Source organism: Zonotrichia albicollis, chromosome 2 (assembly GCF_047830755.1).
Source record: "Zonotrichia albicollis isolate bZonAlb1 chromosome 2, bZonAlb1.hap1, whole genome shotgun sequence".
NCBI lineage: Eukaryota > Metazoa > Chordata > Aves > Passeriformes > Passerellidae > Zonotrichia > Zonotrichia albicollis.
In genome coordinates this window covers 14,888,385-14,913,075 of record NC_133820.1, presented here as the reverse complement: position 1 = coordinate 14,913,075, position 24,691 = coordinate 14,888,385, and the positions used below count along the sequence as shown (strand labels likewise).

Genomic DNA, 24,691 nt, shown 5'->3' with positions numbered 1-24,691 from the left:
ACCAAAACATTTCTATTTTTTAATGTAACTCTAAGTCTCTCTGGTTTTTTGCTGTATGGCAAAGAGGGATAAGAGTCTGGAATATTTTTATAGTGTGTTTTGATCTGGTTTTGGAGGGATGAAAGATTTCATTTTGGAAATTTTTCCCCCAATTTTGTTTGGAGAATTTTTTGGCGTTTTTTTTTGTTTTCCTTGCTCTTAAAAAATTTTTGAAAAATATAAATTTTTAAAAATTTCTATTTTTATGTAGAACTATTATAGATAAGTTTTTAATCACTTCCTTGTGGCTATTTTAGATACTGTTTTAGAATTCTTTAGTGCTAGAAATAAAAAAATACTCAGGGGGAATGGTGGTACTCAGAGAGAATGCTGGTACTCAGAGAGAATGCTGGCACTCAGAGATCCGCTCTGGATGTGTAGCTGAGATTTGGATAAGTGTAAAGAATTTAAGCAGCATTTGGCATATCTGTTCCTTAGAGAGGGCTCCTAATTAGTCCAGAATTCCATTACACATATTTCTTGACTAAAATCACTGATTTTAGAATTCACCAGATTTTAGTTGCTTAAAGCAATGTGCTTTGAATTATGGGATTCTCCCAAAAATTCATGTTAAGCTTCGAGTAAAGTAATAGTTCCAGGAGAGGCAAAGTTGTTGTCAAACAGTTGCTGTTTGGTGTTTTGCTGAGTGAATTGAGTTGTGCAGCAGTGAGAGCTGGGCTGAGTTTGTGTTTGTGTTTTTGTTTGACAGCGACTCCTCAAGCAGGTACTCGGACTGGATCGCGGACGCCGGCATCAACCTGCAGCCGCCGGTGCGCGGCTCGCGCAGGAACGCGCTGCGCTACTGCAGCTCCTCCGAGGACGACGCCTCCGCCGAGAAATCCTCTCCTCCCAAGAGGAGGAGGAGGAAGAGGAGGAAAAAACCCAAACCTAAAAAGCAGGAGGAGGTACGGTTTTTGTTTGTTGCAAGTTGAATAGCTGCTGCTGAAGTGCAGGGTAAGGAAGCAAAAAGGGTTTTTGTATGATACGCGCTGATGTTGAATTCAGCACACGCACACGTTCAAGGTTCAGCTTTCTCTCCAGGGGCCATTGCAAAGGAAATGGGAGGGACTGGCTCAGGAACATCTCTGTTCACACATAGGAACAGGGGAAGAAGCCAGTGGAGTGTAGCTTAGGAGATGCCCCCAGGGCTGTTGGGGCCTCTAGTTTCTCACAGTTACCCCAAGAAGTGTTAGAAAGTCTTATTTCCCAGCCTGGCAGTTGAAGAAGTCAGAGCTCTTCATTTCTCAGTCTCAAGGTTGTTTATTGTATCTTATCTATAAAATTCTTTCTCCTGTCCAGCTGAAGTCCATTCAGCAAGACAGTTCCAGGCACTCTGCCTACCCCTGGGGAAGTGTTATCTTTTTATACTAAAAACTACCTGTACAATATTTACACTAACTTCCCAATACCTATCACCTATGTTAGACAGTGAGCTTCTACTCTAAACCAATCTAAAAGTGCCACTATCACAGCAGAAGATGGAGGCCAAGAAGAAAAAAGAGAAAGGCTGGACACACCCAGATTCCTCCATCTTTCCCCTCTGAACCCCCATTCTAAAAACCCCAAAATCTACTTTTTCACCTTGTGATAAATTCACTATCATTCTACTTAATTTGTCATGGTTTGCAGATCTTCATATAAGGTTGGTAACTTGCTCTATGGGTTGTAATCAAACCCACAGGGGCATCTTGGGCTCTGTGCCAGGGTCTCTGAGCCCCCTGGCAGGGTCTGGGCTGCTCAGGACAGCCAGAGGAATGTCCTGGGTCCTGACACAGAACTTCCACACTTTTTTTTCTGCACAATCTTCATTTTACTCTTAGGGATTAGGTGTCTTGGTTAGAAACTGCTAAAATAATTGTTACTGCCATCAGCCAAGGGTCTTTGTGTCACACACACAGGGGACATGGGGTTGGTTTGAGACCATTCCCAGTGTGGGGGATCTGCTGATTTGTAGGGAAGGATCTGCATTCCCAGTGAAGGTGCTTTGATTTTCCCAGTGAAAAGGGTTCTCAAGGTTGATGGTGTTAAAGGAGAAATGTGTTTAATAAATATCAGTACAGAATATCAGAGTTTTCCCAAGGGATAGAACAATGGGAGAGGCTTTAAACTGAAGGAGGGCGGGGTTAGGTTGGATTAGATTAGGGAGGAATTCTTGTCTCTGAGGGTGATGAGGCATTGGGCCATGTTGTCCACATGCTGCCCTATCCCTGGAAATGTCCAAGGGCAGCTTGGACAGGGCTTGGAGGAGCCTGGGATAGAGGAAGGAGTCCGTGCTTGTGGCAGGGCATGGAACAAGATGATATTTGGTTTGGGTTGGAGGAGACCTCATTCTGTGATTCTGTAACTTAGCTGTCTCGTTTTTTGCCTGTTTTAATGCATAGGGGACACAGTAACTGCATTGCTGGTAGCAGTTTATAATTGAGTATTTAATTTTTTCATAAGTTACAATGATTATTCTATTTTAAGCAACTAATTTTTTAAGTTAATTTAAATTAATTACCTTCAGTTACAATAAGTACTGTTAGCTGTTTTCTCTCATAAAGGAGCAAACAAATTCTTTTTTTTAGCCTGGGGTAATTTTGATGCATTTGTTCTGTTTTTCTCTCTATCTTTTCACTTCTATCTAAGTAAAATCAGCTTCTTGCAGCTTGAATAATTTTTAATTGGGTACTGAGACTGTCATATAAATTATAAAACTTTCTGCTAAGGCCTGCATAATAATGACTTGCTCACTCAAATCTCCAGATAGGAAAGGAATGTTTAATATTCGAATTACAAATACAGCTACAACTCAAACAAAGCCTTGAAGGAATTCTGCTGATACTGTTTGGAAATGCTGTGGATTAGTCCTTTATAAGTTAATCTGTTATCTGCCAAACCAAAATGGAATGATTTGTTTAGAATTCATGTCCATCATGTCTGACTTTTGAAGGCTGATGCTGCAGCACAACCACTGAACTTGGAGCTGTCCTATGAGTGGCACCCCCCGGTGTGGATCACGGACACGGCTCTGCGAAGGTCCCCCTTTGTCCCTCAGATGGGGGACGAGGTAGGAGCAAGGGTTAAAACCTCCCAGTGCTTGGGATTGTTCTGATTGCTGAATTCAGGCAAACATTCACTCTTTGGGCTGCTTGGGGTGTTTTGTAGGTGATCTATTTCCGACAAGGGCATGAAGCTTACATTGAAGCAGTGAGGAGAAATAACATTTATGAGCTGAATCCACACAAGGAGCCTTGGAGAAAAGTGGTGCTTAGGGTAGGTCTGCACTGAGGGTTCTCTGGGTTTCTAACAGTCTGTGACTGAGGAGTTTTGTTATTCTGTTTGCAAAACATGGATTTGGGAGGTTACTGATGTATCCCTATGGGGAAGGTGTGTGCAATCACCAGATTGCCTGCGGAATTTTCTGTGGGAAGCCAAATGAAAGATCTGTGTTAAAATCCTAAGGCTGATCCACTGCCTTCCATTGAAATCTCAAATCTCATTTTGCTGGTTAATTCATGTTAAACTAACAGCTCTGTGCATGGTCCCTAAGACAAAACTTGCTGAAGCTGTTTGTTGTTTCCTTTAGGATCAGGAATTGGTAAAAATTGTTGGAATCAGATACGAGGTCGGTCCTCCCACGTTGTGTTGCCTCAAGCTTGCCTTTATCGATCACGCCACTGGGAAACACACAGACAAATCATTTTCCATCAGGTATGTGCAGTTTTAGTTCCCTGAAAAGTGGTTAAGGATATATTTCTCTTCTTCCTAAAGCCCTGAGGCACACGTGAGTGATGATTTTTTCTGTCCAGATACCACGACATGCCCGATGTCATCGACTTCCTCATCCTACGTCAATTCTACGACGAAGCCCGGCAGAGGAACTGGCAGGCCTGTAAGTGTTGGCTGAGTGCTGGACTGAACAGCTTTGAAATCACAAATGTGTCCTTAGCTAATTGCTGCATGTGTTTGTAGGGTCAGGAGTCAGAAATTTGATCCTGAGGGACTGCAGTAGATGTAAATAAAGACAATCCCTGTATTTATGTAGCCAGACTGTTCTGCTCCCTTTTTACTTTAAAGCTAAATAACAGACTTATGTGTCAGTGAGTCTAAAACTTTAATTATGGAAAGAAATCAAGCAGTACATTTATCAGAAGTTTTTGTGATGGCCTGTGGCAGCCCCAGAGTGAAGTGCTGCTCTCAGCAGAGTGTCTGTGTTTGCTGCAGCCGACAGGTTCCGCTCCATTATTGACGATGCCTGGTGGTTTGGGACAGTGCTGGGTCAGGAACCTTACCAGCCTCAGTATCCAGACAGTCACTTCCAGTGCTACAGTGTCAAGTGAGTACACCAAGATTTAATTTCCAATGTTATTAGGGTGCCTTTGCTGTCACACAGCTGCCTCATTGCTATGGCAATGTATAAATTGTTCACTTCAGTTATTTTACTCCTGGTATTGTCACTTTGTAGCACAGTGTGGACATGTCATAGCTTGTGGCAGCCTGGTAATGAGCAGGAATATGGTAAAAGCAGTTGTTGACCTCTTCACATTTCCTGTACTGAGTAATTCTGTGTCCCTTGCACAAAGCAAGCAATGCAGTTTTCTGTGGACATTAATTATTGTTCTGCACTGATAGTTGGTTTGGGGATGCTGAATCTCCTCTGTGGCTGCTGACATCCTCAATGCCTCAAGTCCTCACACTTTGTCTTCCACATTGTGCCCCCTTTTTCATATCAACAAACAGGCCTTGACACAGAGGAGGGGAAGGGCACACAAAGACATCTCTGGACTTCAGTGCTCAGACTCAGACACTGACCTTGACCTGCCCTGTCCAGACTGTCTGGAATTCACAGAATGGTTTGGGTTGGAAGGGACCCTAAAGACAATCTTGGCCCTTGCCATAGGCAGGGGCACCTTCTGCTCTCCCAGGTTACTCAGAGCTCCAAGCAGCCTGGCCTTGGGCACTTCCAGGGATGAGGGAGCCACAGCTGTGGGCAGTTTCTGTCAGGGCCTCCCCACCCTCAGAGTCAAGAATTCCTCTGCAGTTTCTGATCTAACCCTTCCCTCCTACAGCCTAAAGCCATTCCCCCCTGTCCTTCACTCCATTGTGAACATCCCTCTCCAGCCTTCTTGTCACCTCCTTTAGAAAGAATAATTCTGGGATTTTGCTTGATTTGGTTTCCCCCAGCAAGGGAGGACTGTAAGGAGAATAAACAGTGAATATTCAATATTCCTGTTTCTAACATGCCCAGAGATAATTCCCATGTCACAGTTTCATTGTTGGAGGACTCCTTCATTGTTTTTTCACTCAAAGGCTTTTGAACCTGTTGCTCACCACAAAGAAGTGAAATTTTATAGGTACTGGACAATCCACTGACCCTGGCAAGGCTGTGTTAGATGTTTTGGTTCCCTGTCTCATCCTTGTCTTCTCTCTCAATGATTGTCCTTGGTGGGAAGGTTGAAGTAACTCCCAGACTGAAATTCTTCCCTTCCTATTCCATCCATTCCATGTGTTTTGTTGTGCCACAGATGTTCCTTAGGAGCAAGTTCAGGTGGGCTTTGGATTTTTCTTGGCCAGTTCCAAATCCAGTTTCCAGTCATGAACAAAAGCCTGGTGCCAATTTCCTGAGCTCCCTTCTCCTGTGAGACCTAAAGGATATTGCAATATTTTAATGCATCAGCCTTTACCAGAAAAGTCTAGAGCTGCTTTGAAGGAAAGAATGCTGTGTTCCTTAAGATCCTTTTCCAAAAGGGCTTTATTCTGTCTGGCTCTTCTTGAGCAGAATCCTAGGATATGTCTGTGAAAATACCTGGAGTGTTTGGCAGCTGTATTTAAGTTTTGTGACTTTTCTGAGTCTGTTGCTCTTTTTGTCACACTTACTTCAGTTTATCACTGTTAGTGTTGTATGGAAAATAAATGAATTGAAGGTAATTTTCATTTTTTTTTGTTATTTTATTGGCAAGACAATAATAGGTGTTTGTGTAGAAGCATCTTCATTTATTATGAAGTTGCATTACCTGGATGAGTGGAACTTAAGCAGAACTAAGTGGGGCTTAAGCTGTACTAAACTCTTGATAAAATGATGAATTAATATATCCATTTGTGCATATCCACAACTTGTGAAGCATTGCACAGTAACTGGGGAGGAGAACTGAACAGATCAACCTTTAGGACTCTAAAATCCAACAGGTTGAATGATCCAGGTTTTCCAGGGCATTGGGAAATCCAAAGCAATGGAGATCCTTGCCAGAGCAGGGGTTCAGTTACAGAACACTCTGAGCATGATCATTGCAGTTGGTTTGAAATAAATGCACAGGAGGCCTTGGAGCAAATAATGAGATTATTAATGCATCAGAATTAGACCCAGGAATTTGGAGAGCTCTGACAGGAAACTGCTGGCAAAGCTCTGGAGGGAAATTGGTGAAGTGCAGTCTGATCTATTGATTCCTGGGATGTGCTTGTAATAAGAAATAAAAAAGGGAGAGAAAGGATTAACCAAGCTGTAGGAAGGATCCAGCACTCCATCTGTACAGGGTCTGCATCACTGAGGTGTGAGGCTGATCCTGTCAGACATTTCTTACCTTGGAAATAGCAAAATTTATTGGTACTTTATGTATTTTTAAAAACATGTAAAAATCTGCCCAAATGTGGTGGGATTTGGAGAGATCTCAGAATGATCTCACACCTCAGTTCAGTCTCAGAGTGAATATCCAGGTCTATCAAGAGCACCTGTCTTACTTTTGGTTTTTCTTGAACCTTAATTAACTTCAGTTTCTTCATTTTATATTTATTCTTTTCTTTGTCTTGCTGCCCTCTGCCTCATAAATGGAAGTGCTAACATGAAATGTCTCACTTCCTGTTCTTCCTTCATCCACAACTCCTGTTGTGATCAGCAAAAAAAAATCTCCTGTGTTTTTTTTTTCAAATCTTCCCCTTGATATTTTCTCACTTTTCCAAATGTGCAGCTTATTTTTCTTCATCTTGTTGATACAGGCTTTGTAAAATTGATTTATGTATTGGGTAAGTTGTATGCATCAAAATCAAATTTTAATCTGAAGTTGATCAGGAAGAATATTTCCTTTTTGCTGATTGCAAAGCAATGCCTTTGTGTCTGTACATGTTTATACAGTGTATTTTGTCAATACCTACAAGTTGATGTAATTTAAGTGTGCATATGGGTAAGATTTAAATATGTTTGGAGTCAAAAGTAAATTTTGTATTTTTCTTACTTGGTGAACAGATGGGACAATGGTGAAATTGAAAAGCTGAGCCCGTGGGACATGGAACCAGTCCCTGATAATGGTAGGTAAAAACCCCTTAATAAAACTTAATTTTATTAAGTTTTATAAAGTTTTTTAAATAAAGCTTAATATGCTTCTCTCTCTTTCCAGTTTCTTTGTTTCATGCAGATGACTCCTGTCTTAAAGACAATCTTGATTCAGATTCAGTGCAGTAATTTGAAAATACCTCTATTTTTTCCTCTTGCATCTTCAGAGCAATTTTTTAAAAAAGTACTTTAAATGTGTAGCTCTGACTTAGAGAATAAAACCTGCTACTTCCAAATGGCAGGTTTCAAAAAACATCTCAAGTTTCAAACTATGAATTTGTTGTAGTATACCATAATACAAGGAGATGTAAGAAGACAATAAATAAAATAACTTCCAGTCAGCAAACCCTTACTGCACATAGTTTAAACCCAACAATTTATAAAGTTTGCTGGTCAAATCCAGATTATCTGTAAATAAAAGAGTGGAATTTGTGGTTTGTCTTAATATTTCACTTTTCCAGTACTTGTCAGTACCAGCTGGGAGTGGGGAGGAACATGTGGGAGATACTGAGGGAGTAGTTACTGAATAAGCTGTCAGAAAGGGAATAAACTTAATTCAAAACTGCAGAAAAACAGAATTTAAAACATTTTGCTGTTAATATCCATTTTGTATAATTTTTCCCCACAGCCTTAGCATTAAGCTCTATTTCAAGGCATGGATTTCTTTGTCAGTACAAGCACACAATTATTAAATAACTGAATGCTCAACAATTTCTCTTGTTCTCACTCCTTGCCCATTGCTGTGTGCAGTGGATCAGCCTGAGGAGCTGGGAGCGAGTGTCTCCGTGACCCTGGAGGAGGTGGAGAAGCTCCTGTACAAGCCCCAGCAGGGGGAGTGGGGGCTGCGGTCGCGGGATGAGGCCTGCGAGCGGATCATCCGCGGCATCGACCAGCTCATGACCCTTGGTGAGTGCCAGCTGAGCTTCAGGTGCTTTTCTCCTCATGGTGCATTTATAGACAGCCTGGAATATCCATGGCATCCCTTAAAAATCCCCTCTGATAAAGTAATTTCATGAGAAAATGTTCTTTGTGTTTGTACTGAGATCTCTGATTTTGTACCATTGATCCATCCATTGTACCATTGTACCATCCATCTCATTGGTCAGGGACCTGCAGGCTTTGAAATAAAATCCCAGAATGGCTTGGGTTGGGAGGAACCTGAAAACCAGCCCAGTTCCTGCCATGGGCAGGAATATTAATCTCTCTTTGATTTTTTTTATTTTTCTTCTTTTCAATATGCTTATTCAGCTCCAAATCTGAAGCCACATCTTGATATGAAACAGTTTTCTAGGGCATTATCCTCAGAAATGGCATCAGAAATGGGAGATGTGGAGTGCTGGCATATTGCAGAAATCAAGGATGATCCTAAGAATCAGCAGGAAGAGGATCATGGGCTTTGCTGAATCCAAAAGTGCCCTCACAGTGCTTTATAACTTTGGCAGTGTGTTGTGCCATGGGGGAACAAAATGAGAATGTTACCAAGGCTTCCCCTCCCAAAGGTTTAGGGAGGTAATCAAAAGGAGAAGGAAGAAAAAGGCAAAACACAAAAAAGTGCAGGAAGAGGTGCAATTTCTCTAAAAAGAGAAGCCAAGGCTGGAGAGTTGTAGAATCATGGAATGGATTGAGTTGGAAAGAATCTTAAAAATCATTTCATCCCACCCCTGCCGTGGCAGGGACACCTCCCACTGTCCCAGGGACGCCTCCCACTGTCCCAGGCTGCTCCAAGCCCCAACATCCAGCCTGGCCTTGGGCACTGCCAGGGTTCCAGGAGTGGAATTCCATCCCAGCCCTGCCCACCCTGCCAGGGAACAATTCCTAATTCCCAATCTCCCATCCATCCCTGCTCTCTGTCAGTTTAAAGCCATTCCCTGTTCTGTCCCTCCATCCTTTGGAAACTGTCTCTTTCCTCTCAGCTCCTTCAGGCCCTGCAAGGCCAGAAATGAAGTCAAACAGTAAAATGTTGCTGTTGTTGCTGTTTTTCACCAGACATCTCAGCAGCCTTTGCTGGCCCCGTGGATCTGTGCACGTACCCCAAGTACTGCACGGTGGTCGCGTACCCGACGGACCTGACCACCATCCGCACCCGCCTGGCCAACCGCTTCTACAGGTGAGGCTGAATTCCTGCCACCACCCTGACACCCTGCTCTGAGCAATCCCATTTCAAACCAGCACATGGGAAAAAACTCCCTGCACTTCCTTTAAATTCAGATTTTGAAGTGCTGTCCTTGAGGTATGTTGAACATGAAGAAGGTTAAGCTGTTGCTGTTTTCAGAAATGAGCTTAAACGCAAGAGGGGAAATGTTAAATATAAATGTTAAATATAAACAGCAGCATTTTAAATGATAAAAACTTAAAAGTCTTTCCTCTGTCTCTGTCAGAGGAAGGAGACCAGGACACCAGTTGGTTCATCATGGCCCACTTTATTGAACAAATATCAAACACTTATACAGCAAATAATAAGCTTATGAATATTCTGTAAGCCAAGCAATCTATTGGTTAAACTATAGCATTAACTCACCCACATTCCTTTGGGCCTACGTTCTCTATCTCTCCTGCCTCACTGTCCATTTCGTTATCATGTTTTGAGAGAATCAAGGACACATTATCTCACACCTGCAAGATTTGGAACTAACTATGGTCTTGTACTTTTCCATTCTCTATCCTGCTACAGAAACACAAAAGGCCTCTGCCTGTCTCTGCCCTAGTTAGGACATCTTTCCCAAATTAATTCGGCTGTGTCCCCTCTCCTCAAGCCACCCTTTGACAAAACTCTCCACAATCTCCTCTGTAACGGTGACAGAGCTCTGGTTTGATGGATGTGCTGGTCAGCCATAGCTTGAATATCTATCTAAGTATATTCTTCATCTAGACCTGCATTCAGTGTGTCTGTAAATACAGTGAAGAGGCATTAATAGTGATTTTCCTCCTGTATAAGATGGATAAAATGTTTTGTGAACTAATTAGAAGTTCTATAGGTGAAGAACTGCAGATTTGGGGTATCTCTGCTTCCCAGGTATAAAGAAATGAGAAAATGAGTTGTAAAAATGAAATTACAGGTTTGTGGCAGCTCGTTTCTACCAAGTTATAATTTCAGTTTGTAGCAGTTTCTCAAATCTTATTTTTAAGATTTTACATCTGTCATTTTACAGGGGGCACTGTTTTCAGTGGTCAGTTGGCCTCAGAGCAAGGTCTTTAAGGGAAGACAGAAAGGAACATCATATCTTAAAAATGTAATTGGACAAAGCTCTTGTCACTCCTGTTTAATTGTTTGTGTTTTGCATTAAAAGTTCCTCAGATATGTCTCAACTTGTGTTCCATTTCTCAGGGCTTTGTAACAAGCAGCTTCTGATATTTCCAGAAGAATTGTGATAATTTAGAGTAGTGATTAAATTATATTCTTCCCCTTCCTTTTGAATCAGTCAAATGTAATATTTTTAAAAATGCTTGTGTTTTTAAAGAATCCAGGAAATCCACAGTCCTTGGGATGATTTCTGTGATATTTTGTGATTTAGGGGTAACAAGTGCTGGTGCTTACTTGGCCAGCTGAATTAACTGAGTTTGTGTCCCAAACTACCTAAGGATGAATTATTAATAATGAGTTTGGGAAATGAGGGATAAAAAATGTTCATTGCTGGTTCTGCTTCCTTGGGTTTTCCATTGAAGAAGTTTGAGACTGCCCTAAAGGGCCATAAAACAGAGGACATCTAAATCTTATATGGAGAGAAAATTCCAGAGATACAATTTTTGCTGATTTTAAGCTTTTCTGTAGTATTAAAGGTGCAATATTTTCTAATTTGAAGGAGAATTTCAGCATTGGTTTGGGAAGTCAGATACATTGAAAGCAATGCCAGAACCTTCAATGAGCCTGGGAGTGCTATTGCCAGAGCTGCAAAAAAAATCACCACCCAGCTGCTAAAGTTTATCAAGTAAGTGACATTTTAATCTGAATAATGCTTGAATCCTGGTGCTTTTGAAGAGAGGAATGTAAAAACAGCTCAGGATCCCTGTGTGGTGAGCCCTGCTTTAAAGGAAGGACAGGTGTCTAATTCTGAGTGTTACCTTAAATACTGGCATGTTTGGCAAAGAGGCATTTTACCTTTTTTTCTGGTGTTACAGTCCCAAAATGTCACTTGAGATTGAGTTTGTTAAATAGCTCAGCCTGTAAAATGTGACTTCTGTGCTGTCCTGTGTAGAATTTCCTGTTGGAGCTTGTCTGACTTAATTAAAAGGTTAAAAGAAACTGAGAGGTTTATTTAGAAATGAGTGTGAGCAGCCTTCCTGCAGCTGGGCAGGCCCCTTTCAGATCCCTAATCCTGATTTTTATATTCCATTTAATGCTCAGTTCCTGTCTTCCCTTTAATATGGAGCACTTGGTTGTGGCTGAGTTTAATTTAGGAAACAACAGCTCTGCTTTTGCTACTCCACTAACAGAGATTTAATTGCATTGCAGTGACCAGGACTGTACAAATATTTTTGAATTATGTAGCACAACAGATGATGAACAAGATTGTCATGATGCTGATCTGGTAAGTTGTGGGTTTTTTGTGGAAAATTCAGTAATTTATGGTGGTAAGAAAATACCAACAACCTTCAAATATTGTTGGTAAAATTGCTGAGTTATTTACATAGCTAATACAAACATGGCCTATATTAGGAATTTTTATGAATGTTTTATGTCATTATATTATATGTCATATATATAAAATATATATTATTATTTTATGTCATTTATTAGTGAATTGCATTGCTGGTAATATTTAGTGACGGAATTAAAACCTGTTGAGTAACTTCTAATTGCAATTTCTCATGGTCTGAAGATTCCAGACTCCAGCTCTTGTCCTTATCTAGGATATTGCTTTCCAAACCTCCCAGATGCTGTGGTGTATTTTTCATCCTCATCTTTTGACAGAATTAAGAAGAAAATTTAATTTTACCACAGTTTCAAATCTAATGACACTTTTAGCCTCCATCACCTATTTTTTTCCTACATCACTTCTAAGATAATTGATTTTATTTTGTGCAGGATGATGAAAAATGTGTTCCAAGAACATCATACAGAAGAAGAAAAGTGAGTTGGCCAATCTTTACCTTATAACCCAAATCAGGTTGAATTTTTTCTTGCTCTATTCCAATAATTAATTTCCCTAACTTCTTTTCCCCCTCAAGGGACGGGGTTTAAAAAAAGGCAAAAACCTGAAAAGTGGCTATGATGAAAACTGCTGGAAGAAGCAGTGCATGGAACTGGTGAATTTAATTTTCCAGTGTGAGGATTCTGAACCTTTCAGGCAGCCAGTTGATTTGGATCAATATCCTGTAAGTTGTGCTTGATAACCTTAATGGATTCTTCTTTTCTTGCTGTGCCTTGTAAGGAGATTATTTTAGAAAAAAATCTGTATTTTCTTAATTAAAATAAGTATCTTCAAGGTCTAAAATCTGTTTCCTGAGCCTGAGCTATGAATTTGATTTTTTAGCTGTTCATGGTAATCTTACTATCCCTCAATCTCTTTTTTCTCTAAAAACCCAACAGAATTAATCTAAAGGACAAAAACTTCTTTACAGCACATAACTTCTCCTGGTGACTCCATATTTTAAGTCTCACTTCAGGGTTTAAAAACATTGTGAGGTTCTCTAAAAAAAACAAAAATGGGAGACAAAGTGTTTTGATGGGATTTGATTTTGGGGTTTTCTGTGTGGTTGTTCTGTTTTGGGGCAGTTTTTTTGGGGTTTTTTTTTGCTGTTTTTTGATGCCAGATCTGTTTTCTCACAGTAAAATTCATGGGATAATGAAAAAGGAGATTTTAAATCAAACTGTCTCAACAAAAGTGTTGCTTTCTGCTATGGTGCTTCTTTTTCACTGCTGCTGAAGATAATTGGTGTAATTTTAGCTACTCCAAAATGACAAATAAAATTCAAAAGATTTTTTTTTTCCTTTATACTCTCACAGATTTTTTTTTTTCATATGTTTTTAATAGGATTACAGACATATTATAGACACTCCAATGGATTTTGGTACAGTGAAGGAAACCCTGGAAGCTGGGAATTATGACACTCCAATGGAACTGTGCAAAGATATCAGACTGATATTCAGCAATGCAAAATCTTATACTCCAAACAAAAAGTCAAAGGTAGCTGTCACTATCTGGGGGTTTCTGAATGAAATAAATCTTATTTTGCAATTGGTTAATCAGTATTTTTGATAAAACTGTTGGTTTGGTAGATAATGGGGAGAAATAGGATAAAAATAATTAATATGTTAATTTCCTGTTTATTTGGTGTTGCACAGGACTGCTTGTGCTTTTCCTATTGTTTTTAATATTACAAATATTAGTTTTGGATCAAAGGCTCTGTTTTTAATAGCAGCCACTTCCTTACCCAGATTTACAGTATGACCTTGAGATTGTCAGCACTGTTTGAAGAGAAAATCCGAAGAATTGTTTCAGATTTCAAAAATGGGCAGAAACAGAATGAGAAGCTGAGGAGAAACCAGAGGTACAGCAGAAGATTCAATAATCAAAGCTCAGGGCAGCAGCCCACCAAAATGCTCAGGTAACCAAATCAGGGAGGTACAAAGATCTCTCAGCTGACTGATACTCATTTTGACTCTCACATTTAGTCTGTGAAGAGGTGAACAATTGATTTTTTAAATGATTTATAACCCCAGTAAAACTATTTATAATTTTCATGCAGTAGGAAAAATATGTTAAAAAAACAGGGGCTTTTTTATAGTATAAAACTGAGAAATACCTGGAGACAGAAGAGTAGAAAAGGTTGGGTTTTTCTTTAATATATGAATCAGAAAATTAATATTTAAGTAAAATAATGAGGAATGAAACAAAGATTGCTTGCTGGATATATTACACACATGAAAATCTGCATTAATTACATATTTTGTTACATACAGAATAAAGTCAGTCCTGTGGAATTTCTAGAAATTCACTTGCTGTAGCTTTCAGTTAGGAGCCAGATTTGCCTTTTCTTTTTTGAAGGCAACCAAGCTTTTGACACAATTTCTGTTTGACATGATTAACTCATTTTCCTAATTTATATGTGGAACAAAATACAAAAGCTAAATGTGGTAAATTACTGACACTGAACTTCACCCTTTGCTGCTGTTCATTCTTCCTTCTCTGGCAGGGAAAGGGCAGGAATAAGTGTTTTAATTAAAAAAAAAATAACCCAAACCTAATTTAAAATACCCCAAACCTAATTTCATGGGATTAGTTTTATACTTTAAAATAACCACCCACCAGGATAGGCAGAAATTGTCTTTTGAATCTCATTTGTGCTCACATCTGGAGAATTGTGTGTGACTGTTCAGTGGGGCACAGCAGAAGTGAGGTTTGGTATAACAGAAATTACCTTTTGCACCTGGACGAGTGTCTGAAAACCTGCAATGTAAAGAAAAAACTGACAAAAAACCAGTTCTGTGGGTGAAAAGAATGGATTGAGCAGGATTGCAGGCAGCACTCAGGCATGTGGAGGTAAGGAAGGATCAGTTTAGTGAAATTTTCTTTATTTTAAACAGTGAACTGTAGGGTTCCACCTTCTGTGTGTGTTGGGAACTTGGCTTATTTGGAATAATAACAATAACAATAATAACAATAACAACAACAACAACAATAATAATAATAATAATAATAATAATAATTTGCCTGTATAGCATTTAGTTGGAGGCTCATGTGCACCTAACCAGAGACTAGGAGTCCAGCAGGAACTGAGGCTGCTGCAGTGGAAATGAGAGAACACGAATTGTCTGGGGGACATCCACCATTAAATTCTGTTTCTCAGAGCAGACAAAGGTTGTCTCCTCTTGTGTGACTGCCCAAGGAGTGCAGACTGTTATTTAATCAAAGTAAATATTTTTAATGTTTAGTAAATGTTCATGTTTATCCTTTCCAGAGGTAAAACTGTCCCACACCACATTAGCTCATAAAACCCTCCCAGAAATAAAAAAGCAAATTAAACGTTGTTGTCTTCTCTCTCCTACTTTCACTCTGTAGAAATCTGAAGCAGAAGCCACTCAAGTCTCAGGCCAAACTTGAAGCTGAGCAGGAAGAAGCTTTTGCTGAGCCTACCTCAAGCAGAGCTGCCTGTGGCACCAGCCACAGACCCAGCGCTGCCTCCTACGGGCGCAGCTCCTCGGGAGAGTCCTCAGACTCTGCCTGCCGGGCGTCCTGCGAGAGGAGTGGCAAGGGCAGAGCCGCCCCCCGGGCCAACTGCTCTGCTTTGGCATCAGGTGGGGATTTGCAATGGCTGCAAAACGAGCTTGGTGGTTTTAATGGGAATTTTTTTCCACAAGGTTTAGGGTTTTTGTGTGAGGCGCAGTTTTGTGTTTTACTGGATTGCGGACACTTAGATTATTTGTGTACTATATTGCGCGGGGGTGTACACAGCCCTGGAATCCGGCTATCTGGTGAGGGGCGAAGGCCAGAGCCCCTGCACATCTGAGGGCAGCCCCCCTCGGCGTCTTGGCCTTGGGCTGAGCTGGGTGATAGCTCGGAGCAGCACGGTGAGAGACGAATTAGGAGGCGACCACTTGCTGGGGGTAAACTGTCGGTTTATTACAGAAGAACCAACAAGGAGGGGAACCACCCAGCAAATGGCCCCGAGCAGGGGGCGGGAGAGGGTTTTAAGGGAAAAGGGGGGAAGAAGGCAGGGAAACCCGGCTAACCAATAGTAATACATATTTGGAGGTACGAAACATAACTGATATACCAAAGTAACCAACTGTTATAAATCATAGGAGGGGCTCCGGGGCTACAGCCAACCATAACTCCCAGAGAAAAGAAAATTCTCGAAACCTGGGAGGAGAAAAAGGGGTGATTGACTGGACCCAAGGAGGAAACAACTTTCACTTTATAAGAGAAACCAGGGGAAGAGCAGTTTCATTTCTATAGCAACATAACTGGCAGGGTAGCAGCAGGAAGTCCTGGGAAAGGAAGAAACCATTTAATACAGAAAATAGGGGACCAACTAACAAACTTAAGAACACACCACAGCACTATATATAATTTTTTTGCTTTGAAATAGTATATTTACTATATTTACTATTTACTATATATACTATTTGAAATAGTATGTAGTAAATTTACTTTTATTAATGAAGAAATGTGTCAACAGAAGAGCATAGAGTGTTTGATGATTGCTACTACATAAAATACAGGTTGTATGCCCATATATGTATATTTATATTACATAAAACTTCTTATACAGGATTTGATAATTGATTCTATATAAAATATAGGTATGCCCATATATGTGTGTATATGTATATATTATATAAAACTTCTTATAGAGTATTTGATAATTGATTCTATATAAAATATATGTATGCATATATATGTATATATATAAAAATATATATATATACCAATATGTATATATTTTATATATGCTATATAGAACTTCTTATAGAGTATTTGATAATTGATTCTATATAAAATATATGTATGCCCATATATGTATATATATAAAAATATATATATATACCAATATGTATATATTTTATATATGCTATCTAGAACTTCTTATAGAGTATTTGATAATTGATTCTGTATAAAATATAGGTATGCCCATATATGTGTGTGTATATATATATTATCTAAAACTTCTTATAGAGTATTTCATAATTGATTCTATATAAAATACAGGTTGCATGCCCATATATGTATATTTATATTATATAAAACTTTTTATAGAGTATTTGGTAATTGATTCTATATAAAATGTAGGTATGCCCATATATGCATTTATATATAAAATATATATATATACACCAATATATATATATTTTTTATATATGTTATATAAAACTTCTTATAGAGTATTTGATAATTGATTCTATATGAAATATATGTATGCCCATGTATGTATATATATATAAAATATATATATATACACCAATATATATATATATATATTTTATATATGTTATATAAAACTTCTTATAGAGTATTTGATAATTGATTATATATAAAATGTAGGTATGCCCATATATATATATATATATAAAATATATATCTCTATATATATTTTATATATGTTATATAAAACTTCTTATAGAGTATTTGATAATTGATTCTATATAAAATATAGGTATGCCCATATATGTATATATATAAAATATATGTATATACCAATATATGTATTTTATATATGTTATATAAAACTTCTTACAGAGTATTTGATAATTGGTACTGTATCAAATACAGGTTTTATGCCCATATATGTATATATATGTTATACAAAACTTCCTATCCACAATTAGCAAATGACAGAAGTTCCCTGAGACTTTAAAGCTTTCCCTTTTCCCCTATACCTCACCTTGCAAAAATTCAGCTTATTTCAAAGAATAAGAATGCAAGTTCTGGTAAAATCTGTTGGAAAATGTTCTGTGTTTTGGGCTTTTTTAAACATGATTTTTACTTAAATCTGGTGTTTGAAAACAGCTGTTTCATTTTAATTGAAACTTAAATACAGGTTTAAGAAGCTTCCTGTCACTGAACATTGTATGAATATGGATTTTGTTGAGGTATCAGTTTGATCCCTGTAAAACATTCAGGCATGAGAATTTATTTTAAGATAATGTGATTAAACTGAAGATTCCAGGATCAGCAAAATTTAACTCTTAACTGGAAGCTGTTTAGAATTCTAACTGCCAATTGCTTTTTTTTTAACAGAGAGTGAAATAGAAGGTTCTGGGGTTTCTTCATCTTCTTCCTCTTCATCTTCATCCTCCTCGAGCAGCTCAGAAGACAGCAAAGGCTGTGCAGGGGCTCCTGTGTCCCCCTCTGCCCTGCCCAACGGGGTGTGCAGGAGGAACAGCAGCCGCAGGCTGACCCGCACCCGAGCGGCTCAGAGGAAACAGACAGGTGGGGGCCAGGAGTGCCTTGTCAACAGCAAGAAAAGCCCACATTTTTATGTTTATATTTATAAAAAATGAGTGAAGTTGGTATTTTTTTAAATCATTGTATGTGTAAGATATTATTTTTTTTTTACTGGTGTGTGACCGTGTTCACAGAGGTCTGAGGATGAGGGAAGAGATGAGGATCTGACTCCATGTTTCAGAAGGCTGATTTATTATTTTATGATATATATTATATTAAAATTATACTAAAAGAATAGAAGAAAGGATTTTAACAGAAGGCTAATTAAGAATAGAAAAAGAAGGAATGATAACAAAGGCTTGTGGCTCAGAGTCCAAGCCAGCTGACTGTAATTGGCCATTAATTAGAAACAACCACATGAGACCAATCCCAGATGCCCCTGTTGCATTCCACAGCAGCAGATAATCATTGTTTACATTTTGTTCCTGAGGCCTCTCAGCTTCTCAGGAGAAAAAATCCTAAGGAAAGGATTTTTCAGAAAATATCATGGCTACACTGGTGCTAATTTTGAAGCTCTCACATTCTACTTTCAACTTTTTAAAAGATTTTTTCATGACTAGGGGAACGGCAGAAACCAAGAGCTGGGTGAGAGGGAATGACTTGCAACATATCTTAAGAAAAAACAAAACCACAATGAATCTGAAATTTATGACAGCAAAAGCACCTGACTGTCACTAGGGCTTATATTTCATGCATGTCTGTGGGTTGAACCTGTCCCTGTTTTGGCAAGGTTTCAAAGCTGCTGTTCCATATTTAAGATATTAACCTCTGCTTTGCTTTACAGGAGCAGTTCTGCAGGAAAATGGGAACACAAGGAAAACAGTCAGGAAAAAGTTATATGGAAGTGACAATGAAAATACTTCAGCAATGACATCCGAGTCCCTCAGCAACAGCAAGGGCAGGCACAGGAAGGTCCCACGCAGGAGTGCTGCTGTGGCTGCCAACAAGCTGAGGCTGATGAGTGATGTGGAGGAAGAGGTGTCGAGCTCGGAGAGCATCGGGCTCTGCAGGAACAGGAAGCTGCCGCACCGCAACGCCTCGGCCGCTGCCAGGAGAATGCTGCTGGAGGGCTCTGAGGATGAGGCAGGCCTCAAGTCTGAGAGTGACAAAGAAATAGGAGAGCAGCTCACCAAGAGGAAAACTCTTTCTCAGCCTGGTTGTTCTGCTCCACGAAGGAAATTTGTCAGCGAGTCTGAGAATGGAAGTTCGGATTCTGAGCCCGACGCGCAGAGCAAGCAGAAGAGTTGGCAGAGCAACGGGCACAAGCTCAGGGGCTCTGTCTGCTCTGTGTCTCCCAAAGGGAAAAGTCCCACCTTAGACTTTTCAGAGGAGGACTCCAAAAGCCATAATTCTGAGGATGGGGGCAGCCAGAAGGTTTCTGAGCAGTCAACACCTGCCCATCACAAGCCTGCAGTGAGCAACTCTGAGGATGAGGCGGACTCTGAGCCGGACAGGTGGAATGGCAGGAAAGCCTCTGGGCTGCAGCTGTCTCCTCCCTTAAAAAAAGCAAAAGTCTTGAGTGATTTAGAGGACACAGCAGAATCTGAAGCAGAAGCCAGAGAGGAGGAGAAGAGTTTTGTGTGGGAGAGCTTGGTGCCCACTAAGATTGTGAGGGGTTCCAAATCTGGAGCCGCCTCCGGCTTCCATCGCTCTTCGGATTCGGACTCGGAGAGTGATTCCAATAACAGCAATTACTGTGAAACTTCTGCAAAAGCAAAGATGAGGAAGAGGAAAGGAAAAACAAAAGTAGTTAGAAAAGGTAACATTTTTAAAGTTAATTTCTCTGTTATTAAATACGGAGTAGAGGACAGAGGAAATCTCCAGGAGAGCAGAGTGTTCTTTCTCTTTTTCCAGCTCCTTGTTTTGAGGATAACCAAACCCTCTGCTTTGCAGTTCTGTTACCTTGCCTTAATTTCCTGTTGAGATTTTCTCTGCTACAGCAGATTTACAACTCTTCGTTTCAATTTGGAGTAACTTTATTGATCAATTTCCAAAATAAATTTGATGGAAAGCTGTTTAAATTATTCTCACATCCATGGTGTGCACAGGAACCTGAAATTTGATTTGACTTTGAGATTTTATTTTATCAGTGATGTGTAGAGTCCTTAACACAGACAGACACTTGGCAGAAATAAGATTTATATTCCACCTGTTTCAGAAAGTGAAATTCCTTTATTTTTGTGTTTTATTCTGTAATTTTATCTGTCACTCAGACCTTTGTGTGGTGGCTGATCATGATTTATAGAGTTGGTTTGGTTTGGGTTTTTGTTTTTTAAATTTACGAGAATGATGCTGATGTTTATTAAACCAAGTCATGTACCTTGTGCCTTCATATAATCAGGGAATTAATCCTGATTTGGAATTTGAAAGACTATTCAGAGTTTGGTGCAATCCTTCCCATCCTGTCAATATACTTTAAGAATCTTAAGAAAATGTTTGGTTTTTTAATTAATTACTATGTCTGTTAAGATGACTCAGTCTTGATGGTTTTCCACAAGGAATATTTACTTGGTTTGTCCCAAGATCTTATATTTAATATGTTTATAGGGGCATATTTGTAAAGTTCTATTTTTCAAATATGTATTTTTATATATATATATATATATATATATATATATAACTGTATATGTAACACACTCCTCAATTAGCCAACTAAACAATTTATGTGGAAGCTTTGCTTTGGTTATTTTTAATATATAGATAAAATATAAAAAAGCATAATGTGTTTTGATATGTAAAACAGTCTGTATGTAGTTCTGTAATGTATATTATGTTATATATAATATATATTACAGATATGTCGTGTTTAGCATGGGATTTTATTTTATATATCAGAGAAGATTGAAGGCAGAGTTTTCACATTAATTGTGCCAATACCTTGTGGGCTGTGGTGCCCCCTGCAGCTGAGCTGGTTGGAGCTCAGGCTGGATTTTCCTGCCCAATATTCCAGGTTTGGAGTTTGGCCTGAGCTCCGGGACACCCTGACCAACCAAACTTTCACATCTTTGTGGCTTTTAAAAGCTCCTCCAGTTCTGGGGGTACTTGGTGTAAAGCTCCCTCCTTCTGCCTGTGCCACCTGCTTGAACCTTTGCAGCTTTTATTTCTGGATCTTCAGGGGGGAATTTCAATACTTTTTATTATAGATTTGTTCCAAATGTAGGATCTTGTATACAAAGTATAATTTCAATATTCTGGCTGTGTTGCAGGAAGGCTGGACTTTATTCTTTACCTTTATGTTCCAGCTACTTAATAATATTGGAGGACAGTGTATAATATAAGATCTAACTCTTCTTTTTAGTCTGTGGATTAATTAACCTTTCATCCAGCATTTTGCAGTGTGCAGCAGAAATGTTGTGCTTTGGCCATAAAATCACACAACACAACTACTACACATAGTAATATTCATGTATCATTTCTGGAAGCTTGTAACAAAGAAAAGAAATTAATTATCCTCTGAAAATGTAAAAATAAGAATATACTGGAGTAGTACATAAAAATATATGTAATTAAATAAGGACCAGATTTAGTATATGAAGAGATTGTTAATACTGGTACTCAAGCTGGACATTTGAATTTATGCCTCATAATTTTTCCCTCTGTTTGTATTTTTAAATTTACTTCAAGAACTTTTTTTAAAATTTATATATATGAATTGTCTTATTTAGAAGGGAAACACTGATCTCCATATAGCACATGATTTACACGTGGAATATTTATTTTAAAACACAGCATAAGCAAATTCTATATTAATTCTAAAAACACTGAATGGAAGATTCACTGTTAGCAGCAATTTGATTGTTAAAGTCATAAGGAGCTGAAGAGTTTTAATGTTCTCCACCTGAAGCCATCTAAAATTAAAATTTGAAATCCACATGAAATTTGCATCCACATGAAATATTACAGTTTCTTTTTTAGGATAAAAGGTCTAAAATGTGTAATTAACATTGCAACTTTTACTAGAGTAAGAGTTGGAATGTTAATTACACATTTTAGACCTCTTATCTAGTCTTCTATCTACCTTTTTATCTGGACATTGTATCTACCTTCTATCTACCTCTAGTAAGAAAAATACAGTTTTTAATGATACAAGTATTAGTAATATGACAGGTAAGTGAGAGAATTTATAATTTATGAACTAATTAACAGGGTGATGCTAAAGAAAGCTCTTTTGAGGCCATGAAAAGTTTTAAAAGTGACAATCTCAAGAGTTAAAAGTATCCCTGGGATACTGCTGGTATTTTTAGTAAAGAATTGAGATAAATTTCCCTTAACAGTTGAAATTCAATATTTGTGAATTTCATTCAAAGTGGCAGCGTTTGGCCATAATAAACGAATAATTTCAGGAATGTAAAACACTAAAAAGAACTTTTCCATCTTCCTTTTGTAGAGCAAGCATCAGAGGAGGCCAGCCAGGGCGCCAAGGTGCTGAGGAACAGGACGTGCATCATCAACTACAAGAAGCACATCAGGGTGTGCGGCGTGGGCGAGAAGAAGAACCCCCGCAGGTGTGCCACGCTGGCAGCCAGCAAGATCAGGATCATGAGCGATGCCAAGGAGGAATTATCCAGCTCAGAAAGTGTTTACCCAGCCAGGAAAAACCGCAAGCAGCTCCAGGGCAGCGTGTCCTCAGCCTGCAGGAAGAAGCTGTTCAACAGCTCGGAGGTGGAGGCTTGTTCCAAGTCTGAAAATGAGAGTGAGCAGGTTTGTGGTAGGAAAAAGCTTTCCTGCTCTGAATCTTCTGTTTCTAAAAGGAAATATATTATTGAGTCTGAGAATGAAAGGACTGACTCGGAGACAGAGACTCAGAGGCAGAGTGATAACCACGTGCAGCCACACGAACCCCTCTGTGCTGCAGCTCTGAATAACTTTGACTACGACTCCTCAGAGGAGAATTCCACAAACCACAGGGTAGAAAATGGGGGAAACTGGGCAATTTCTAGGCAGGCAGCTTCAGCCCACAACCATTGTACGAGTAACTCCGAAGAGGAGGTAGATTCTGACTTGGCTAAACTTGAAACTAAAAATACCAGAGTAGCAGCAAATAAAAAACCCAGAGCTTCTTTCAAGAGATTAAAACGGGTGGATGACTTAAAGGAAGGAGAATCTGAAATGGGAGGGGAAAGAGAGGAGAAAAGAGATGAGAGAAGCTCTGAGGATGTGGAAGCACCAGGGACTGCAGGAAGCTCCAAAACCACCTTCCCCTGTTTCTCCTCGGACTCTGGGACCGACAGCACCATCTGCAGCGACGCCACGGACACCAGGAAGCGCAAGAGGAAATGCAGAGCGGGCAGGAAGGAGGGCCTGAGCCCCGACTCTCTGAGGCCGCGCAGGCGGCGGCCGCAGCGCAGGAAGCGGCGGAAAGGCAGCCAGGAGCAGGACTCGGAGGAGCTGGAGTTCGGCCGGGCCCGGCAGCGGCCGCGGCGCTCCAAGATCCGCACGCGCAACGGCGGCCGGCGCACCGTGCGCTACCACGACGACGACGACGACAGAGCCCTCGAGGAGGCCGCCTGTGAAACGTAACCTTAACTAAAGGATAGCCAGCCCATCTCTTTGTTTGTTTGGTTGTTTGTTTTTTTTTTCTTTTTTTTTCTTTTTTTTTTTTTTAATGGTAATAGCACTAGAACTTGTGATGGGTGCTGGCTCTTCTTTGTCCTACATTTCAGGGAATATATTTATATTTTTCTATGAAAAAGTTATGAATGTGATTAGATGATGACTTTCTCCTTTTTCATATTTTGACTTGCACTTGCCTGCCCATGTAGCAGCATTTAGCACAGATGCCAAAATGTGCCTCATTATAGGGGCAATTTTTTTGTCTTTACTGGTATTTTATTACATATAAACAAGAGTTAAAAAAATGTTAAAACACTGCAAACAGGTTAATAGCAGTATGTTGAGTATTATTGTTATGGGTGCTGCAATGAGATACTACCTAGGTCATGCAACATTCAAGAACAGATTTCAAACATCTCTAATGCTGTATGAAATCATCTACAATAGTAACAGGCTTCTAAATAATAGTACACACTCTAAAAACCTGGTGGATGCAAAGATTGCTTCCAAAGAGGAATGAAAAGGCTGAAAACTTCACAGCTGGGTTCGGTGCAGCTGTTCAGTGCTCTGTACAAGCAGTTACCAGTGGAGAAGTTTATTTGCCACTTCCAGAGGCTTTGGTTCTGCTGACAGGTAGTACATCATTAATGTGACTTCTATACTGTAAACTTTTAAGATTATGAAATGCAGGTGAACTCTTGGGCCTAAAAGGGTTTTTGTGTGTTTTCTTTATAAAATAGAAAAACAAACAAAACACTTGTTCTGTTTTCTTTATGCGTGGAAAGCTTGAGGTGCAGGATTCCGACATTCCAGACCTTTTTTTGCTACTTTTCTGTTGTTCCTCCATATTTAAAGTGTTTGAATGTTGGATTTCCCATTGATTAAACCTTACCACTTTCTGAGCTTT

The 24,691-nt window shown here is 39.4% G+C and overlaps 1 protein-coding gene across 1 annotated transcript in view; it reads left to right on the top strand.

The window, feature by feature from the left end:
* The window catches only part of BRWD1 (bromodomain and WD repeat domain containing 1), a 50,555-nt gene extending 25,864 nt beyond the window's left edge, over positions 1-24,691 (top strand). The window contains exons 23-41 of the mRNA XM_074533973.1: positions 749-944; positions 2,972-3,088; positions 3,187-3,294; positions 3,608-3,732; positions 3,831-3,913; positions 4,246-4,357; positions 7,259-7,320; positions 8,096-8,251; positions 9,332-9,452; positions 11,146-11,271; positions 11,796-11,871; positions 12,369-12,413; positions 12,512-12,658; positions 13,318-13,470; positions 13,722-13,891; positions 15,346-15,581; positions 18,025-18,216; positions 19,016-19,990; positions 22,619-24,691. Of these exons, the coding sequence (XP_074390074.1) occupies positions 749-944; positions 2,972-3,088; positions 3,187-3,294; positions 3,608-3,732; positions 3,831-3,913; positions 4,246-4,357; positions 7,259-7,320; positions 8,096-8,251; positions 9,332-9,452; positions 11,146-11,271; positions 11,796-11,871; positions 12,369-12,413; positions 12,512-12,658; positions 13,318-13,470; positions 13,722-13,891; positions 15,346-15,581; positions 18,025-18,216; positions 19,016-19,990; positions 22,619-23,751 (4,333 nt within the window). The 3' untranslated portion in view covers positions 23,752-24,691. The remainder of the gene's footprint in view (positions 1-748; positions 945-2,971; positions 3,089-3,186; positions 3,295-3,607; positions 3,733-3,830; positions 3,914-4,245; positions 4,358-7,258; positions 7,321-8,095; positions 8,252-9,331; positions 9,453-11,145; positions 11,272-11,795; positions 11,872-12,368; positions 12,414-12,511; positions 12,659-13,317; positions 13,471-13,721; positions 13,892-15,345; positions 15,582-18,024; positions 18,217-19,015; positions 19,991-22,618) is intronic.